Source organism: Colletotrichum tamarilloi (genome assembly GCF_030869305.1).
Source record: "Colletotrichum tamarilloi strain Tom-12 chromosome Unknown Scaffold_10.1, whole genome shotgun sequence".
NCBI lineage: Eukaryota > Fungi > Ascomycota > Sordariomycetes > Glomerellales > Glomerellaceae > Colletotrichum > Colletotrichum tamarilloi.
The window spans coordinates 691676-706059 of NW_026849393.1; the positions used below are offsets into that span (position 1 = coordinate 691676).

A 14384-nucleotide genomic window follows, 5' to 3' on the forward strand; every position below is an offset into this window, starting at 1 on the left:
ACGGGATGGGAATACGTGGATTCGTGTCGAGACAGGCACGTTCGGGTTTCCCACGTAAACAGGTTCGACGTCGTCATGCGTAGTTACAGAAACCACGTGGAACGGGGCTGGGCCAATCTGGCCTTGGCTTCGGATTTTCCCCTCTCATGCCACCTTCAGATGTGTCGACATCGTTTGGTGATGCCGGAGAAACTAGCATCATGTTTTCCCGTGGATGTTGTTTACCTCTTACCAAGATTTCCTGTCTCTGTGCCAGGCACGCACGGCACGCTGTAGATCATGAAACTCTCAATCCGATATATATATGGGGGCCAAGTGGCGAAGAAACGTTGCGGGCGTCTGTGAACTGCCGTCCCAAGTTACGTGTAGATCAGTTCTGGACCAGGCTTCGTTCGGATGACTTTTTTTTTTGGTCTTTGTTCCTGGGGGAAACTAGGCATGACCGGACGACATCATCATCGTATGTCATCTTAATCCTAAATCAAGAAGTGTAGAACGGATGATATTGATAGTTTTTGGCCCATCTTGGAAGCCATGGAGGTCCTCATCCAAGCTTTTCAGAGTTTGGCAGGAATGTCGCCTTCTTGGTATTGCTTCATAACCCCTTATGTCATGTATTGGCTTCTCTACCTTGCGTGAATGTCATATATACACCAACTAAGTTTGCTGCTTCTCTGAAGCTCGGCCGGTGGGAGCATTGCTTTGCCGAGACTTCCTGTCTGGTGATGAATGGCCAGCAATTGGGACCCATAGCAGTGTTCTTCTCACCATGGTTTACGCGACCAGATGTTGCAGGTTGATGAATAGCTCGAAGCTGGGATCTAAGCTTCAAGGAAACGCAAGTATCTCCATGCGTCTGTTAAATGTACATATGTCGTTCGTTCAACTCACCATTCTGAGAATACATCTCGTGCGAGAAACATCCAGTTCCCTGCGCTACCCCTTTTCGAGCGTGGCGAATAGACGTTATCAACCCGCGACTTGGTTTTCTTTTCACGTGCTGTGACTATGGCTGACCACTTACTCAAGATGTTTCCATGATTCCCACGTGTTTGATGTGTTTCTTAAACAAATGATAGTGGGCTATGGATGGTTCCAAGGCCTGACATCCCGTCCCATCCTGAAGTCCAGCCTTGAGTACTCTGGGGGTAAGGAGTCGGGGGGAAACCTTAGCCCCTAATTGCACCTACTTTCGAAACTTGCCGCCCCTTGAGCTTGGAATTTGCTGCTGTAGTCGAAACTTGGCTTCCAATGAACGAGTTCAGAATGGATTCTGTCTATGTTTTGGAGGGAGCTGCTTGCGGCGAGTTGGACGCCCAAGCGTGTACACTCTTTCGTAGCTCGAAGGCATTTGGAAGATTTCAATATGATTTTGCAAAGATACTTGGGTCTAATGGTAGTGTTATGTGCAGATGAAAGCAGCATGGGATCCTCTAGCAAATATGTCTGTGTCACACTTCTTCCGAGGTGATCATAGGCGCCCAGAAAGACTTCCCCTTTAGCGTATACTAGCATATACGTATCTCCTTGACTGAATTCTGCAACAAGATTCTTTAACTATACGGAGCTTTTGCTGAAAAAGGGCACCCCTTTAGACCGTTCAGCCGCATTACCAGCCGCATCTTGAATCGTGAATTCGTCAAGGTCAGAGCCGCCCAAGGTTTTTGGCCAAACCTTTCGAACCTTCTGGCTCATGTCACGCCTAACTTGGCCCGTAACTCTGGCAAGTATGTCACTCATAAGTAGTACTTTATACTTTAGTACTCATTATCATTTGAGAATGTACGAGGATATGGGTTCGTTTTTCGCCATTATTTTGAGATGTTCAAGTCATCAAATGATATTAACGCATCCCATTTGAGTGCTTGTACGAGTACTTTGCTACCTGGGGCATATATGCCCGTCATTCATCTCATCAGCTTTTGAGCCTGTCGGGTCGAACTAGAGGTATTCCCATGTGCATAGTTGTATGCCAGAGTGGGCTCGGAAGAGTCTGCTTCAAGTGAGAATACACACTTCACTTCATCAATGTAATCTGTGATTTAACGCACGTGGACATGCGTGAATTCAACGCCTTACTTCATGATGACAGAGGTCTTGTGCATTGCGATGCATCCAATTCTTGAGCTTACTACTGAGAACTATCTATCACTTTTCGTATTAGATGGTCCGACTTATTAGTCAAATTTGCTCATCATCAACTCCAACATCCCATCTCTGCTTTAGTAGTCGTAAAATCCCTTTCCGCTCTTCTTTCCCATCCAACCAGCATCAACCATCTTGCGCAGCAACACACTCGGCCGGTACTTTGAGTCACCAGTCTCCTCGTGAAGAACCTTCATAATAGCGAGGCAGGTGTCCAGGCCGATAAAGTCGGCAAGCTGCAGAGGGCCCATGGGAACATTGGTGCCGTTCTTCATGATGGCGTCGATTGACTCCTTGTCGCCGACGCCGGTCTCCAGGCAGATGATGGCTTCGTTGATGTACGGCATGAGGATACGGTTCGCGAGGAATCCGGGGGAGTCGGCGGATACAGAGGTGACCTTGCCCATGGCCTTGCAGAACGCAACGGCCTTGTCCAGCGTCTCCTGGCTGGTCTGCAGACCGCTAATGATCTCCACGCCCTTCTGGATCGGAACGGGGTTCATGAAGTGGGTTGAGACGACACGGGAGCTCGCGGAGGTGTCTGTCGGGTCTTGGGTGGTGGAGGCGGCGATGCGGGTGATGGAGATGGATGAAGTGTTGGTGGCCAAGATGGCATGCTTCGGGCAAACCTCAGCCAGCTTGGAGAAGATGTCGAACTTAAGCTTGGGGATTTCAGGAACGGCCTCAATGACAAAGTCCACATCCGACAGCTCATCAATAGACGTGGCTGGCGACAACAGTGAGCGGGCCTTGTCGGCCTGTTCCTGTGTGATTCTGGACTTGGAAACATCCTTTGCAAGAAGCTTTTCTGTTGAGGTGTTAGCGAATGAAACTCGTTACCAGTGTGTCGTTGAACACTCACCCGCAAATGCAAGACCCTTATCCAAGGCCGTCTTGTTTGCATCGACAAGTGTTACGGGAACTTGAGCTCTCTGAGTAGCCACAAGCGCGATGCCGAGTCCCTAGATTTGAACCCGTCAGGTTTCTGGATGCCGCATATTCACATGCTAATTCGCGGGTTCTCTCACCATCTGCCCAGCACCGATGACACCCAATCGCTTCACTCCCCCTGTTGCAGAAGCAACTCTGGGAGTAGAGCTGAACGTCCGAAGCTGCCCTGGAAGCTTGGCCACCGCCCGTACGCGAGCAATTGAAGTCGCCATAGTTATCGAGGTGAGCGAAACGTGAGTGTGCAGGGATTAAGATCTCGGTGATATTCGAGTAAGCCCCGCTGTGGCCGCGTGAGGGATTGAATGGAAGTTCGCGAGGAACAAGTGAGCAGGATACAATAAGCGAAAGGGAAGTAAACCTCTACGAGTCTGATTTGAAGTACTGTTAAGATCGAAGTACAGAACGGAAGTCCGTGGACAGATGTCGTTGCTTGTCCAGGGCCATGATGCTGTCCATGACCCGAGGTTAACCGCGGCCCCCTAATGAGCCCAAAGCCCAGAGCTAAAGCAGGTACCTTTCGGTCCGCGCGCCATACATGGGCCTTATCTAATCTTCAGTATCGATAACACAAAATGTGGGACCAATTAACGCAACTTTCTGTTAGGACGCGCTGCATCGCGCTGGACGCGTCGCTAGGTGAACCAGGGCAGGTCTGTCCCTCCAAGGCTTTTCTATCATCGTCACTATTGGCGTGTAGATGGAGACACCACCAAGCCTCAATTGCAATCTACCATTGTCTTGAATACCGCCAGAACCGACAAGATGGAGTTGCCGGACGGGTCAAAAGAAGTTGTCCACCCTGAAGTTCGTGCGCACATCAACAGTCTTGTGTCCGCGGTACGTTTTGGCCAGCCGAGAATTCCTCCCCAAATCGTTGTACATTGACTCTGACATGAACATAGCTCGGTGGCACCAGCGCCGACGACGATGGACGATACAGACTTGGTGACGACGCCGTCCAGGTCCTCCGCGATCTGAAGAAATGGATTCGGCACTACGACGAAAAGACCAATCGCATGGATGTAGCCCGATGCATTGCAGACTCCAACATCGTGGAAGGCGATCTTCTCCAGATCCTCGCGAGCTGGCCCGAGAACGATACCAACAACACATTCAAAGCACGTATAGCTCTAGCCTGCTTCGAGATTATGGTGCCCCTTACTTGGCCCATGGAAAGAGATGCCGAACGAATGACAGTCAATCACCATCGCCATATGCCTGTTCTCGAGCTGGCGCAAGTGGGATACAAGCGGGCCATCATCAACTTTGACGGCGCTCAAGTTCTCAATACAGCTATCCGGGCAGCTCTACCATCTATGGCAATTTCCATTGGCGAACGATCTGCCCGCGACCAGGGCATCATCAAGCTTGTGCTTTTCTTCCTCCGCAATATCGCCATGATTACCCCTCCTGCCGGTATCCAATACGATGGCGACGAGACCCAGATATCTCGCTCCACGACGATAGACGCATTTTCATTTCAGGACATCTTTGCGGTGTTGCTGATGATTGCTTCGAATATGGGCGAAGACTTCCGTACCGAGGACGTAATTCTCATGGAAGTCATTTACCACCTGGTCAAACAGGTCGAGGTCAAGAAGCTGTTCATGAATGAACAGCAATTACACAAGACGAAGGCTAAAGAGCTCTCCTCAATGATGAAGAAGGAGAGCGCGATGCGCAGTGCCTTCAACCGCAAGGCGCCCACCCGCCACAACCGTTTCGGCACCATGGTATGGATGCAGCGCGAAGACGGCCGGGTATCAACAATCACTGGTCAGGATGCGCTCGCAGACAGCGCTACGCGGCAAAAGAAACTGGACGAGTCCAAAACGTTTAAGCCACCGCGACGGGCCAAGAAGGAAGAGCTGGAATCCAAGGACCTCGGTGCCCCAGTCAAGCTCAATGCAAGGGCTAACGACCAGCTCCGAAGCTTTGTCGAAGACTTCCTTGATGCTGGTTTCAACCCTTTGTTCGTGCATGTTCGCAAGTCCTTAGACCGGGAGGCGCCCCATGTTCTGTCTTACCATCGCCGACAGTACATGTATCTTGTAGCCTGGTTTTTGGAGGCGGAGCGAACTCGTAGAAAGTCAAAACGAGACTCGAAGAAGGCAGGCGCCCCCGAAGAGGTCAGCAGCTTCAATCTCGTGGCCGGCGTGCTGGATCAAGCAATGTTCATCACTCTCACAAAGACTATGCACGACTCTTGGGAACATAAGGATTGGCCTACCCTGACGGCTTCGATGCGGTGTTTCACGCAGATTCTGCTCACGGTCCAAGAAATGACAGAGTCAGGAAACGAAGACGACGAGGAGATTGCGGAAAACACGCTGAGTCGTCTCTTCTACGAAGACTCCACACACGACTTGATTGCCAATGTCGTCAGACAATACAAGGAGCAAGGCTTCGAGTATCTCGACACCGCCACAGAGCTAGTGCATCACTTCTTGCGAATTCTGGAGGCCTACTCGAAACAAAACGTCGACATGCAAGTTCGGTCTCGTAAACGGACTCGGCGAAAGAAGAAAGCCGAGAAAGAAGCAGGTATCGATACAGTTGATAACGAGGAGAACGATGAGTCCGCCAACGACGAGGCAAATGCCGAAAAGACGTCCAAAGAGCGCAAGTTCGACTTCCATCGGTTCACATCGCGCTTTGCCCCCCAAGGTGTGGTCGATACTTTTGTCGCCTTTACCAAATTTTACAAGGATCTCGACGACTCTCAGCTGAAGCGCGCTCATCGATACTTCTATCGCATAGCCTTTAAACAAGAGATGAGCGTCATGCTCTTCCGCGTTGATATTGTGCATCTCTTTTACAACATGATCAAGGGGCCGGAACCGCTCGACAGGAACTCTACCATGTACAAGGAGTGGGAAGAACTGACCAAGCAAATCCTCAGAAAGTGCACGCGCAAGATCGAGCAGCGGCCCGAACTCATAATTGAGATGCTGTTCTCCAAGATTAGCAGCACCGCTTTTTACCTGGAATATGGCTATGAGAAACAGACTGTTTCGACATCGACACCTCGGCCCGCTGCAGAACTCGAGTTCAAGTACACTGCGGATTTGGACCGGCAAATCGCCATCGTCGTTGGCGCTCTGCTTGACAAAAATCAACAGGATCATATCTCGTGGGTCAAGAAAGTTCTTGATACTGCGGAAAAGGAGCGTGCTGCCTGGGAGGCGGCTGATTTCCTCATACCATCGGTCGAGGGCACCGACGAGGGCGCACAAATCGATAGACACCCTTTTAGTAAGTACTTCCTCAGGCAACCACACTGGTTGATCTCTCTAACATGTACCAGCTGTGCGACCGGATAATGATGCCCGCAAGACTGCCATATTTAAGAATTCTCACCTGCGTCTACTCATGAAGCTGGTTGGTTTCGAGAGGCTAGCACCGACTATCGAGGAGACGCCCCAGTCCGTATGGATCCTGCCACCAGATCTTAGTGCCAGTCTCCTTCGTGTGTATATCAAGCACATCAACGATGCCGAGTTTGATCCACCCGCCTTTGATGGTGCCAGCGCAGAGGATCAACTTCGCCGCAAGAAAGTAGCCCGAAAGCGAGCCGAGTACGATGACGACGATGATGATATTGATGACGGCTTCCTCTTTGAACCCCTGGGCCCTACCGTCCGCAAAGCTATTGACGACCCTGCTTCTAAAAAGACGAAGCGGAGGAGGCGCAGAAAAGACAGCGAAGATGAGGAGGCGCCGAATGATTCTGAGTTGGAAGAAAAGGCCCAGAAGCGCAGAGAGCGCGAGAGAGAAAAGGCGAGAAAGATCAAGAGCGAAGCGTACGTCCACGCTAGCGATGACGACACGGACGAGGAGTACGACCGTGAGTTCTTCCAACGAGAAGAGGCACAACGCTCGCGTTTGGCTCGTATTGTGGAGAAGGTTGCGATATCGGAGCCGACCAAGAGACCAGCAGCGGTGCTGCTTGATGATAGCGACGACAATGACGATGATGTCCTCGTTGTGACGAGGGGCACTCAATCTACCCGGCCGAGTGCCGACGTTGATATGGATGCCGATAGTGACGGCGAGCAGAATGGAGACAATGCTACGCCATTGAGCTCCAGTCCGTCTTCCTCTCAAGGAAAGGGATCTCGGAAATGGAGACGTATCACTCCTGAGGTAGCTACTGCTGAAGAAGGGGCGAAGGCTTCAGAGAAGGCAGATGCCGATTCGGATGACGAAGATGCGCCGGTGCCTACAGCACGCGCACGACAGCGCACCAGAGGAGGTTTCGTGATGGAGAGTAGTGATGAGGAATAATGAAGATAAGCTCTGGGCGTTTGGGTACATGGGTTTTCGGTGGTTCTAGGATGCATAGCGTAGGAAGGTATCTTGGCGATAATATCAAGTTGTTTCCCCGTCTTCACACCGTCTCTGAAGGTAATTCAGCTCGCTAGATTTCGATAGCTCGTGTTTTGTGAGTCTATGCAGATGACCTGTTTATCAAGATTTGTCTTGCTCTCTGATCGTCGGCTGACTTGAGTTGCTGAACTATGTACACGTACTTGCCAATAAGCAGCGCTCGGCCGAGGATTCATGTCGGGGAAGTCCGCTCTCTAGGAGAAGAGGTAGTTTGATAGACATTCCCTCTTGGTTTGGCGGCTTGTCTATGACCCGATTATTGGGCTCAGGCCTCTCCTACGAAGGCCCAGCTTTGAAGTGAGGCAGGTGAAAGTATGAGCTGAATTCGGAATCCGTCATGTTCCCTCCCCAAAATACGTTAGGAGACCGCTTCTATGCAAGAAATCTCCATATCGAACCTGGGCAAAGACTTATTATGTACTAGAGATAGTACAAAGAAAGGCACGTCGACATCACCTTGCGCTACCACCAACACAACTTGCGATTTACAAAAACGTGGCTTGGGAGCGCCTGATTTTGAACGAATGTAATTACTAAAGTAGCTATATTCTCAGAACATGCCTTGTGTCGTATGCATCGGCATCACATTGGTATCATCATACAAAGGGAAAAAAATGTACAAAGTAAAAACATTAGAGACTACACGCTCCACAAGACTGAATCGCAACTACTTCATGTCCACGGGGGGAGTAACGACAATGGTATCCGGACTCGCCCCAGCAAAATCAGCATCCGGCGGCGACAGCATCATCCCCGCATCGCCGTCGTCCAGCTGCAACGACTTCTTGGGCGTCTCAGACGCCTCGCGGATCTGGCTTAGTCGCCACTTGGTCGCCTCAACCTGAGGAGTGGAAGGCAGCACCGGTGCCGCCGATGTTGCACCCCCTTGTTGGCTCGAAGCCGTTGCGGCCGTGGAGCCAGACGAGTCGGATTGCACAACGACACCCTGCAGCGGCACCGTTTCCGGCCTCTGCTGCTGTTGGGCGACGATGTCTTGGACCCTGGCGTCGAAGGAGAGCAGATTCGCGGCCAGGCCCCTTACGCCGTCGCCGATGAGCTGCGGGTGATCCCAGGCTACGAGGCCCGGACGTCCTCCCGGTACGGGTATGCGGCGCACGTGGACGGCGTTGTAGGAGACGTTGGCCCAGGCGGGGCAGACGTACGGGTTCGGGGCAGGTTGGGGCGAGAGAATGTCGACGTCGTTCCGGGTCTGTGTCTGGGCCTCAAGATCGTCGTCCGCGGTTCGTCGCCCGCCGGATACGTCACCTGTCTCTCCAGTTCCTGAGAAAACTGTAATGGCCACGTTGGGCTTCTTGGACGGCTTTGGAGGCGGCGGAGTCGGCTCTTGGTGCGTCAGACAGCGCGCCCAGAGGCGCATCGCCGCCTCTGGACCGGGGAGCCAGGCCGTCTGGGTGAAGGTGATGATCTCGTCGGCCGAGAACTCCTTCTTGGCCCCGAGAACGCGGATGACTTTGAGGACGAGGGCAAGGAGGCCCACGGGGGAGTCGCATAGCGCAAAGGACGTTGTGTTCGGCTCCACCAGAGTACTGCCTGCGCCGGGTTGGAGTGAAGTAGGAAGAGGGCGCCTCCTTCCAGCTGACAACGTATGGCTGGCGTGGGTCTCTTCGTCGAGTGAGCGGAGGTCTTCACTCTGGTAGCCTAAGATGGGCGCGTGAAAGAACTTGGCGAGGGACCACTTCATCCACTCGAGTGGTGCCTCCTTGAGTGTCGGCGCCGCGAGGGACGGGCTGATAAAGTGTGCGCCGAGGCAGTTGCTGGGGTAGTGGCGGACTAGGTGGTCCGCGAGCTTCCAGTCAATTTGCGCGGGACTGGAGGCCGCGGAGGCGGTGTTGGAGACGAGGTAGTACGGATACGAGAGGCGTGTCATGAGCGTGTTGAGGAGGTCTGTTGTCGTCGGGATGACGGAGGCGTCGTCGGAGGGGAGGGCATCGCTGAAGCCGAGGCCGGGGAGGGAGGGGATGACAACGTGAAAGGGCTGCTGTAGCTGCTGCTCTCCGTCTTCAGAAGATGACGATTCTGGTTCGGTGAGCGGCTGGATCAGGTGGCCGAGGGAGAGGTTCGTGAAAGGGAATGGGGGAATCAGGAGCAGGGGGATGGCGTTGCTATGCGAGGATCTGATGTGGATGAAGTGAAGACGGACGGGCGAGGATGAACTTGGCGGGGTGATGGCTGTGCGGAACTGGGGTAGTTGATTGTTGAAGGCAGTTTCTTGTTCTCGCCAGTCGTACTTTTCGAGCCTGCGATGAGTTAGAAGACTCTTTTCATGAGTCAACGCCTCCTCTTCCGTCGAACTAATCACTTGGACGTGATCAAGTAAGACTTCGACTCACCAAAAGTCAATGAGCGGCTCGATTCGAGACTTTGGCTCCCACCAGTCCCGAGACTTGTTGGGTTCCGAGGGCTCACGAGGAAGTCTCGTGAGCTCCAATTTTTGTTTCGTGAGATCGAGATACTTGCTGGAGACCTTTGATTCAAACAATGACTTTGTGTTAGCTGGGAAAGCTCGCCAACTCTCAGTCACCAACCTCCCAAGCAGCCCTCTCTTCACTTCATAGTTCTGGGATTCCTCACATGTATGCGGTAAGGACTGATCTCATCTCCCGCCAGGCCAGCGGCGCCCGAGTCGTGAGTGTTGGCCATGGTAGGAGTCAATTGGCATCATACGCGTGTGAGTGTACCGGTAGGACTCATATGAAGAACATCAACGACCGCCTTCGCCCAGTACTGAGCGGAAACACCGGAAAGCAAACAAGTCGCAACAGCAACAGCAAATGGGGAGGGTCTTATTGAGTAATTGACAGTAGCCCAAAAACCAGGAATAGCGGGTGCAGTAAGGCTATACCGGGGAAAATCATGAACAAGGTTAAGCGAGCCGAAACTATTTAATACAACCCTTCTCTTAAGCCTGGGAAACAGAATCCCATCCTGCATCGTCTCATTACCTACCTACTAATGGTCTGGGACTTTGATAAAGTGCCATGTCCTAGGTGGTCCACCGTCTTTGCAACCGAAGAGAGAAAGCGCACTTCCATGTCGTTCGAGGTGTGGCGTTGTGGCTTGAACTATCTCCCCTTGCTTCACAGGCGGCCTCTGAATGGGCGATCTGGACAGCGGGAGGGGTCTAGAACCGCAGAACAGGTACGCGCCGGGCAAGCTTGTGGCGGTGCGTACGAATCCCTGGACAAGCTCGGAAATGATCACCGCTTTTTGCTAGATTGTGCCAGGTACAGAGTTGCATCAGTCGCCAGGTTTTGGCCGTCTGCCAACACACTCATGAGCGAAGGGGCCCGTTATAACGGCTCATTGGTCATACTAAAGTCCTCATTCCCTGCTCGTTGGAATGCCGCCCTCGCCACGTCAAGCCACACCTTTCAACTTGACAACCGCATGCCGCCGTGCCGCCTTAATGTTCTCAGGGCATTAAACGAAGTAGAGTCACGGATACTTCGGTTCCTGCTGGTCTTGTTGGCACTTTAAAAGTCACACGCCGAGCGAAATTGTTGGATTAGATTGTAACTCCTACCGCCTGCCAATGTCTGCTCAATCCCGCTTCGACTACACACGCGTCGTTTGCCACAGCTCACTACCTTGACGCGATCTCGGTGCCTGATTCCTGTCCTGGCGCCGCCCTGTTGGTCTATGGCGCGATTAGCACCTTCCTGGACTCTCGGCCCCGTCTCTCACCGATCTGTTCCTCCTTCACCGACCCTTTTCTACGCAAGGATCGACATTCACTATTGTGGTATGTCTGCTTCTGAGACGGTCCTTCAGCCTGAAGCCGTGTTGCTATCGTGCTTTGCCATCTTCCCCTGAGCCTCGTCTTCGGGTGTCGAATGATCTAACCAGTGTCCTCGCGGGCCCGCATCGGAGGATCAGACCAAGATGTTGAGAGAAACCTCCCGTCTGTAAGCCTCATCGTATTATCATCCTGGACGCTGACTGGCTGCTGGCGGTGTACCTCCGGGACCTCGCAGGTTCATAGCTCCGATTCGGGACACGATATTGCTTCCAACAGCATCGACGGCTCCCCTCGGCGATGCCAGACTTGGCCCTTGAGGTGCAGTCTCCTGGACCCTGAACAGCTTGATCGCTGTACCATTCCAGATTCCAACTGTGCCCTTCGAGATCTGAATCTCGCTACTAAAAACAAAGCCCCACAGCAACGATTCGTACCATCCTAGTGAGAGCTGCGACCACTCAAAAGAGTGCACTCGTGGTGGTGTTGGGTCAACTCCCACCAGCTTGATTTCTTGGATCTTCAAGAGTGTCTCTCGGTTTGCAGACTCTCCTGCGAGGGCTTGCCTGGGCAACAGGGCTGTCACCTGCTGAATTACGGTAAGAATAGTGTGAAGAGGCAGCTCTGGTAACCAGCTTTCAATCCAAGTGGCTGTTGGCTCAAAGCCACCGGATTGTGACTGTCCACTTGCTGAATATCCGCCCAGACTTGTGGTGCTGTTTTGTCTTGAGAAGTTGCTCATGCCGGCGGGCATCTTGCCTCTGGCCTTTTCTGACATACCCCGGAGTTGTGTCGGAACGGCGTCTTCCACCACTGATGCTTGTGACGATGCCACAGACGGATTTTCGCTCGTGGTCGACTGCGCTGGCGTTGGGTGGTGGTCCTCGTCCTCGCTATCGTCCTCGTCATCACCAATCGCGAACGTACCGTCCTCTTCCGGGACATCACTTAACGTCGGAGGTCGAGGATGAGACATCGTTGGGCTCCGGATACTTTCTGCCGAGCTCCTCACAGAACTTGGCTCGAGCCCATCGCCATTGGCTGCTGATTCTTTGCGGCGACGGTTTCGTCTCTCAATCTCCTCCTGACCGCTCTCTAAGGTGAACGTCCGCAATGCTTCTATCCGCTTCTTGTTGCGCAGGATTGCGAAAATAAGCTCGGGATTCTCTGTGTAGACGTTAGCATGATGGATTTCACAAGATCCAGGTAGTCAGGTGATTGCCAGTGTTGCATCTCCCAGCTAAAATGGAGGCTTACTTTGGTAGTTGTGTTCGACAATTGAATTTATCGACTCCAATAGTGACCTTAGTAAATCGTGATTGCTGTCGTTTGCGAGAAGGAAGGAAGGTGAAGACATGGACGAAAATAGTTGCAGGAGCTTTGAGGCAGATGCCGAGCTTAGCCCCTCCAGATAGGGGGCAATGTTATTGATGACAGCCATGAGAGCCGGGTATATAGCTGTCAGTCTGCCTTGGCTCGTGGTGATGAGGTTGTAGATGGACTTGCTTTTGTTAGCTGAGATCGACACAAATGCAGCAGAACCTCTCTTACGTGTATCAGGAAATCCGCATGAGTGCCACTGAAGCCAGGTATCCTGATAACCAAAGGCAGGCTGTCCTGGCCTTCGAATCTTCTGTTGAGATTGGCGCCAAAGTTCTTCTCAACACTCAGCGTCTGCAGCAGAAAAGCACACATTCTCACAACGCCTTGCTTGGATGCGTCATTCTTGTACTCCAGAGCGTAGAAAAGAGTTAGCACGACAAAGTCATGGACCCGCTCAGTATCGATGATGAACGATCTGAATCTCTTGTTGCACTGAGTGATTTCCCAAAAGAGCATGATGATCTCTGGCGCAAATCTGGCATTGGTTTGCCCACTGGGAAGATACGAGCTCTTCTCATGGAGCGGCTGGTTGAGAATCCGTGTCATGCCGTCGACGATGAACTGAAAGTCTTGTGGCCGATGGAGTCTGCCAAGGAAGTGGCGGTAATAGTTCTTGGGAGTCGTGCCGTTTTGCTCGGGAATTGGGTACAACAGGAAGACTAGCAAAAGCTGGAGTGTGTATGTCACCAGTATCTGCTTCTCGTCCTTGAAGACCAGGGTATTGTATGGTACACGCCAGGTAGCTGGATTGTACTTGAGGGTCTGCGTCTGTCAGCATGGAGCCAAGCGATAGAGAACGAGCTGCTTCACATACAGTGTTGAGCAACGAGCACAAGACTGATAGCACGACCTGCTTATCAGGGCACGTGCAGATATGCGTCAAGGCTCGAATTCCTCTCTGCGGAAGCACGTTTGATGACATGTACATGCTCTGGCTAGTCATAGTGAGTAGCAAGCGGAGTATCTCGCTACGATTGCTCTCGAATTCTTTGGTGGTCGCCACTGATGTGTTGCAGCCTACACCACTCTGCCAGATGGCGTATGACACATTTGGCCGCCCACTAGGCTGCCTAGGTAGAGTGAGGTCTGAGAAGAAGAGCAAGTCGACCAGTGTGTCGATGAGCTCTTCGGCGAGGGGTTTGGCATCTTCGAAGTCTTCATTTTCGTTCTTGGGCGGTTTCTGGCCTTCTTGAGCCCCGTCAAACAGCACTTCGGCAGCAATCGCAGATTGCCTAGTTCTCTTCCTCCGCGCACCCCAGAAGAACCGCTCCTCCCATGCTGCAAGATTATCTGCCTCGTAGATGAAGGGAAGGATGCGCGTCAGGACGCGGACGCAATTGAGAGCATCGCGTTCGGGAGCGATTTCGGGATCGGGGAACGAAGGATGGTGGCGCAGGATGAACAGGCGTGATGTTAATGCCAATATTAGAGTTTCTAAATTCTCTAGGGCCTTGTCTCGAGTGCGACGAATGTCGGCGGGGGCGAAAAGGCTGAAGATATCCTCTGAGGATTCGGGAAGCTCCCAAAACTACACGGGCGGGCTGGGTCAGTATCGCGGGCAAAGAGGACACCTCACAAGCTGACATACAGAAGTCCAGTAGGGATCATCGGCGGGAATGTGTCGCTCTTCAGAAAGCCTGAAGATGCCTTTCTTGAAGACAAGCTTCGAATCGCTGGCGCCCATGTTGTCACAGAGGGGGCATACTATCCGTAGAAATGTTTCTGACGGAAAGAAGAAGCTTGGGAGGTCGACGGTCCA

The 14384-nt window shown here is 52.4% G+C and overlaps 4 protein-coding genes across 4 annotated transcripts; 1 reads left to right on the top strand and 3 right to left on the bottom strand.

The window, feature by feature from the left end:
* Nucleotides 1-2222: 2222 nt before the first annotated feature.
* Nucleotides 2223-3308, bottom strand: CTAM01_04380 (3-hydroxyacyl-CoA dehydrogenase; the record flags this gene model as incomplete). Its single annotated transcript, XM_060520410.1, has 3 exons — nucleotides 2223-2953; nucleotides 3008-3107; nucleotides 3174-3308. 3 exons carry the CDS (start codon nucleotides 3306-3308, stop codon nucleotides 2223-2225), a joined length of 966 nt encoding a protein of 321 aa, XP_060385055.1.
* A 550-nt stretch (nucleotides 3309-3858) lies between these two features.
* Nucleotides 3859-7383, top strand: CTAM01_04381 (timeless protein; the record flags this gene model as incomplete). The annotated part of the gene is made up of 3 exons (XM_060520411.1): nucleotides 3859-3933; nucleotides 3999-6351; nucleotides 6404-7383. The coding sequence occupies 3 exons, from the start codon at nucleotides 3859-3861 to the stop codon at nucleotides 7381-7383; spliced, it is 3408 nt and encodes a 1135-aa protein (XP_060385056.1).
* A 769-nt stretch (nucleotides 7384-8152) lies between these two features.
* On the bottom strand, nucleotides 8153-10146 carry CTAM01_04382 (epoxide hydrolase; the record flags this gene model as incomplete). Its single annotated transcript, XM_060520412.1, has 3 exons — nucleotides 8153-9743; nucleotides 9837-9970; nucleotides 10078-10146. 3 exons carry the CDS (start codon nucleotides 10144-10146, stop codon nucleotides 8153-8155), a joined length of 1794 nt encoding a protein of 597 aa, XP_060385057.1.
* Nucleotides 10147-11429: 1283 nt separating this feature from the next.
* CTAM01_04383 (high-temperature-induced dauer-formation protein) lies at nucleotides 11430-14309 on the bottom strand (the record flags this gene model as incomplete). The annotated part of the gene is made up of 5 exons (XM_060520413.1): nucleotides 11430-12409; nucleotides 12500-12743; nucleotides 12794-13387; nucleotides 13440-14153; nucleotides 14214-14309. The coding sequence occupies 5 exons, from the start codon at nucleotides 14307-14309 to the stop codon at nucleotides 11430-11432; spliced, it is 2628 nt and encodes an 875-aa protein (XP_060385058.1).
* Between the last annotated feature and the right edge of the window lie 75 nt (nucleotides 14310-14384).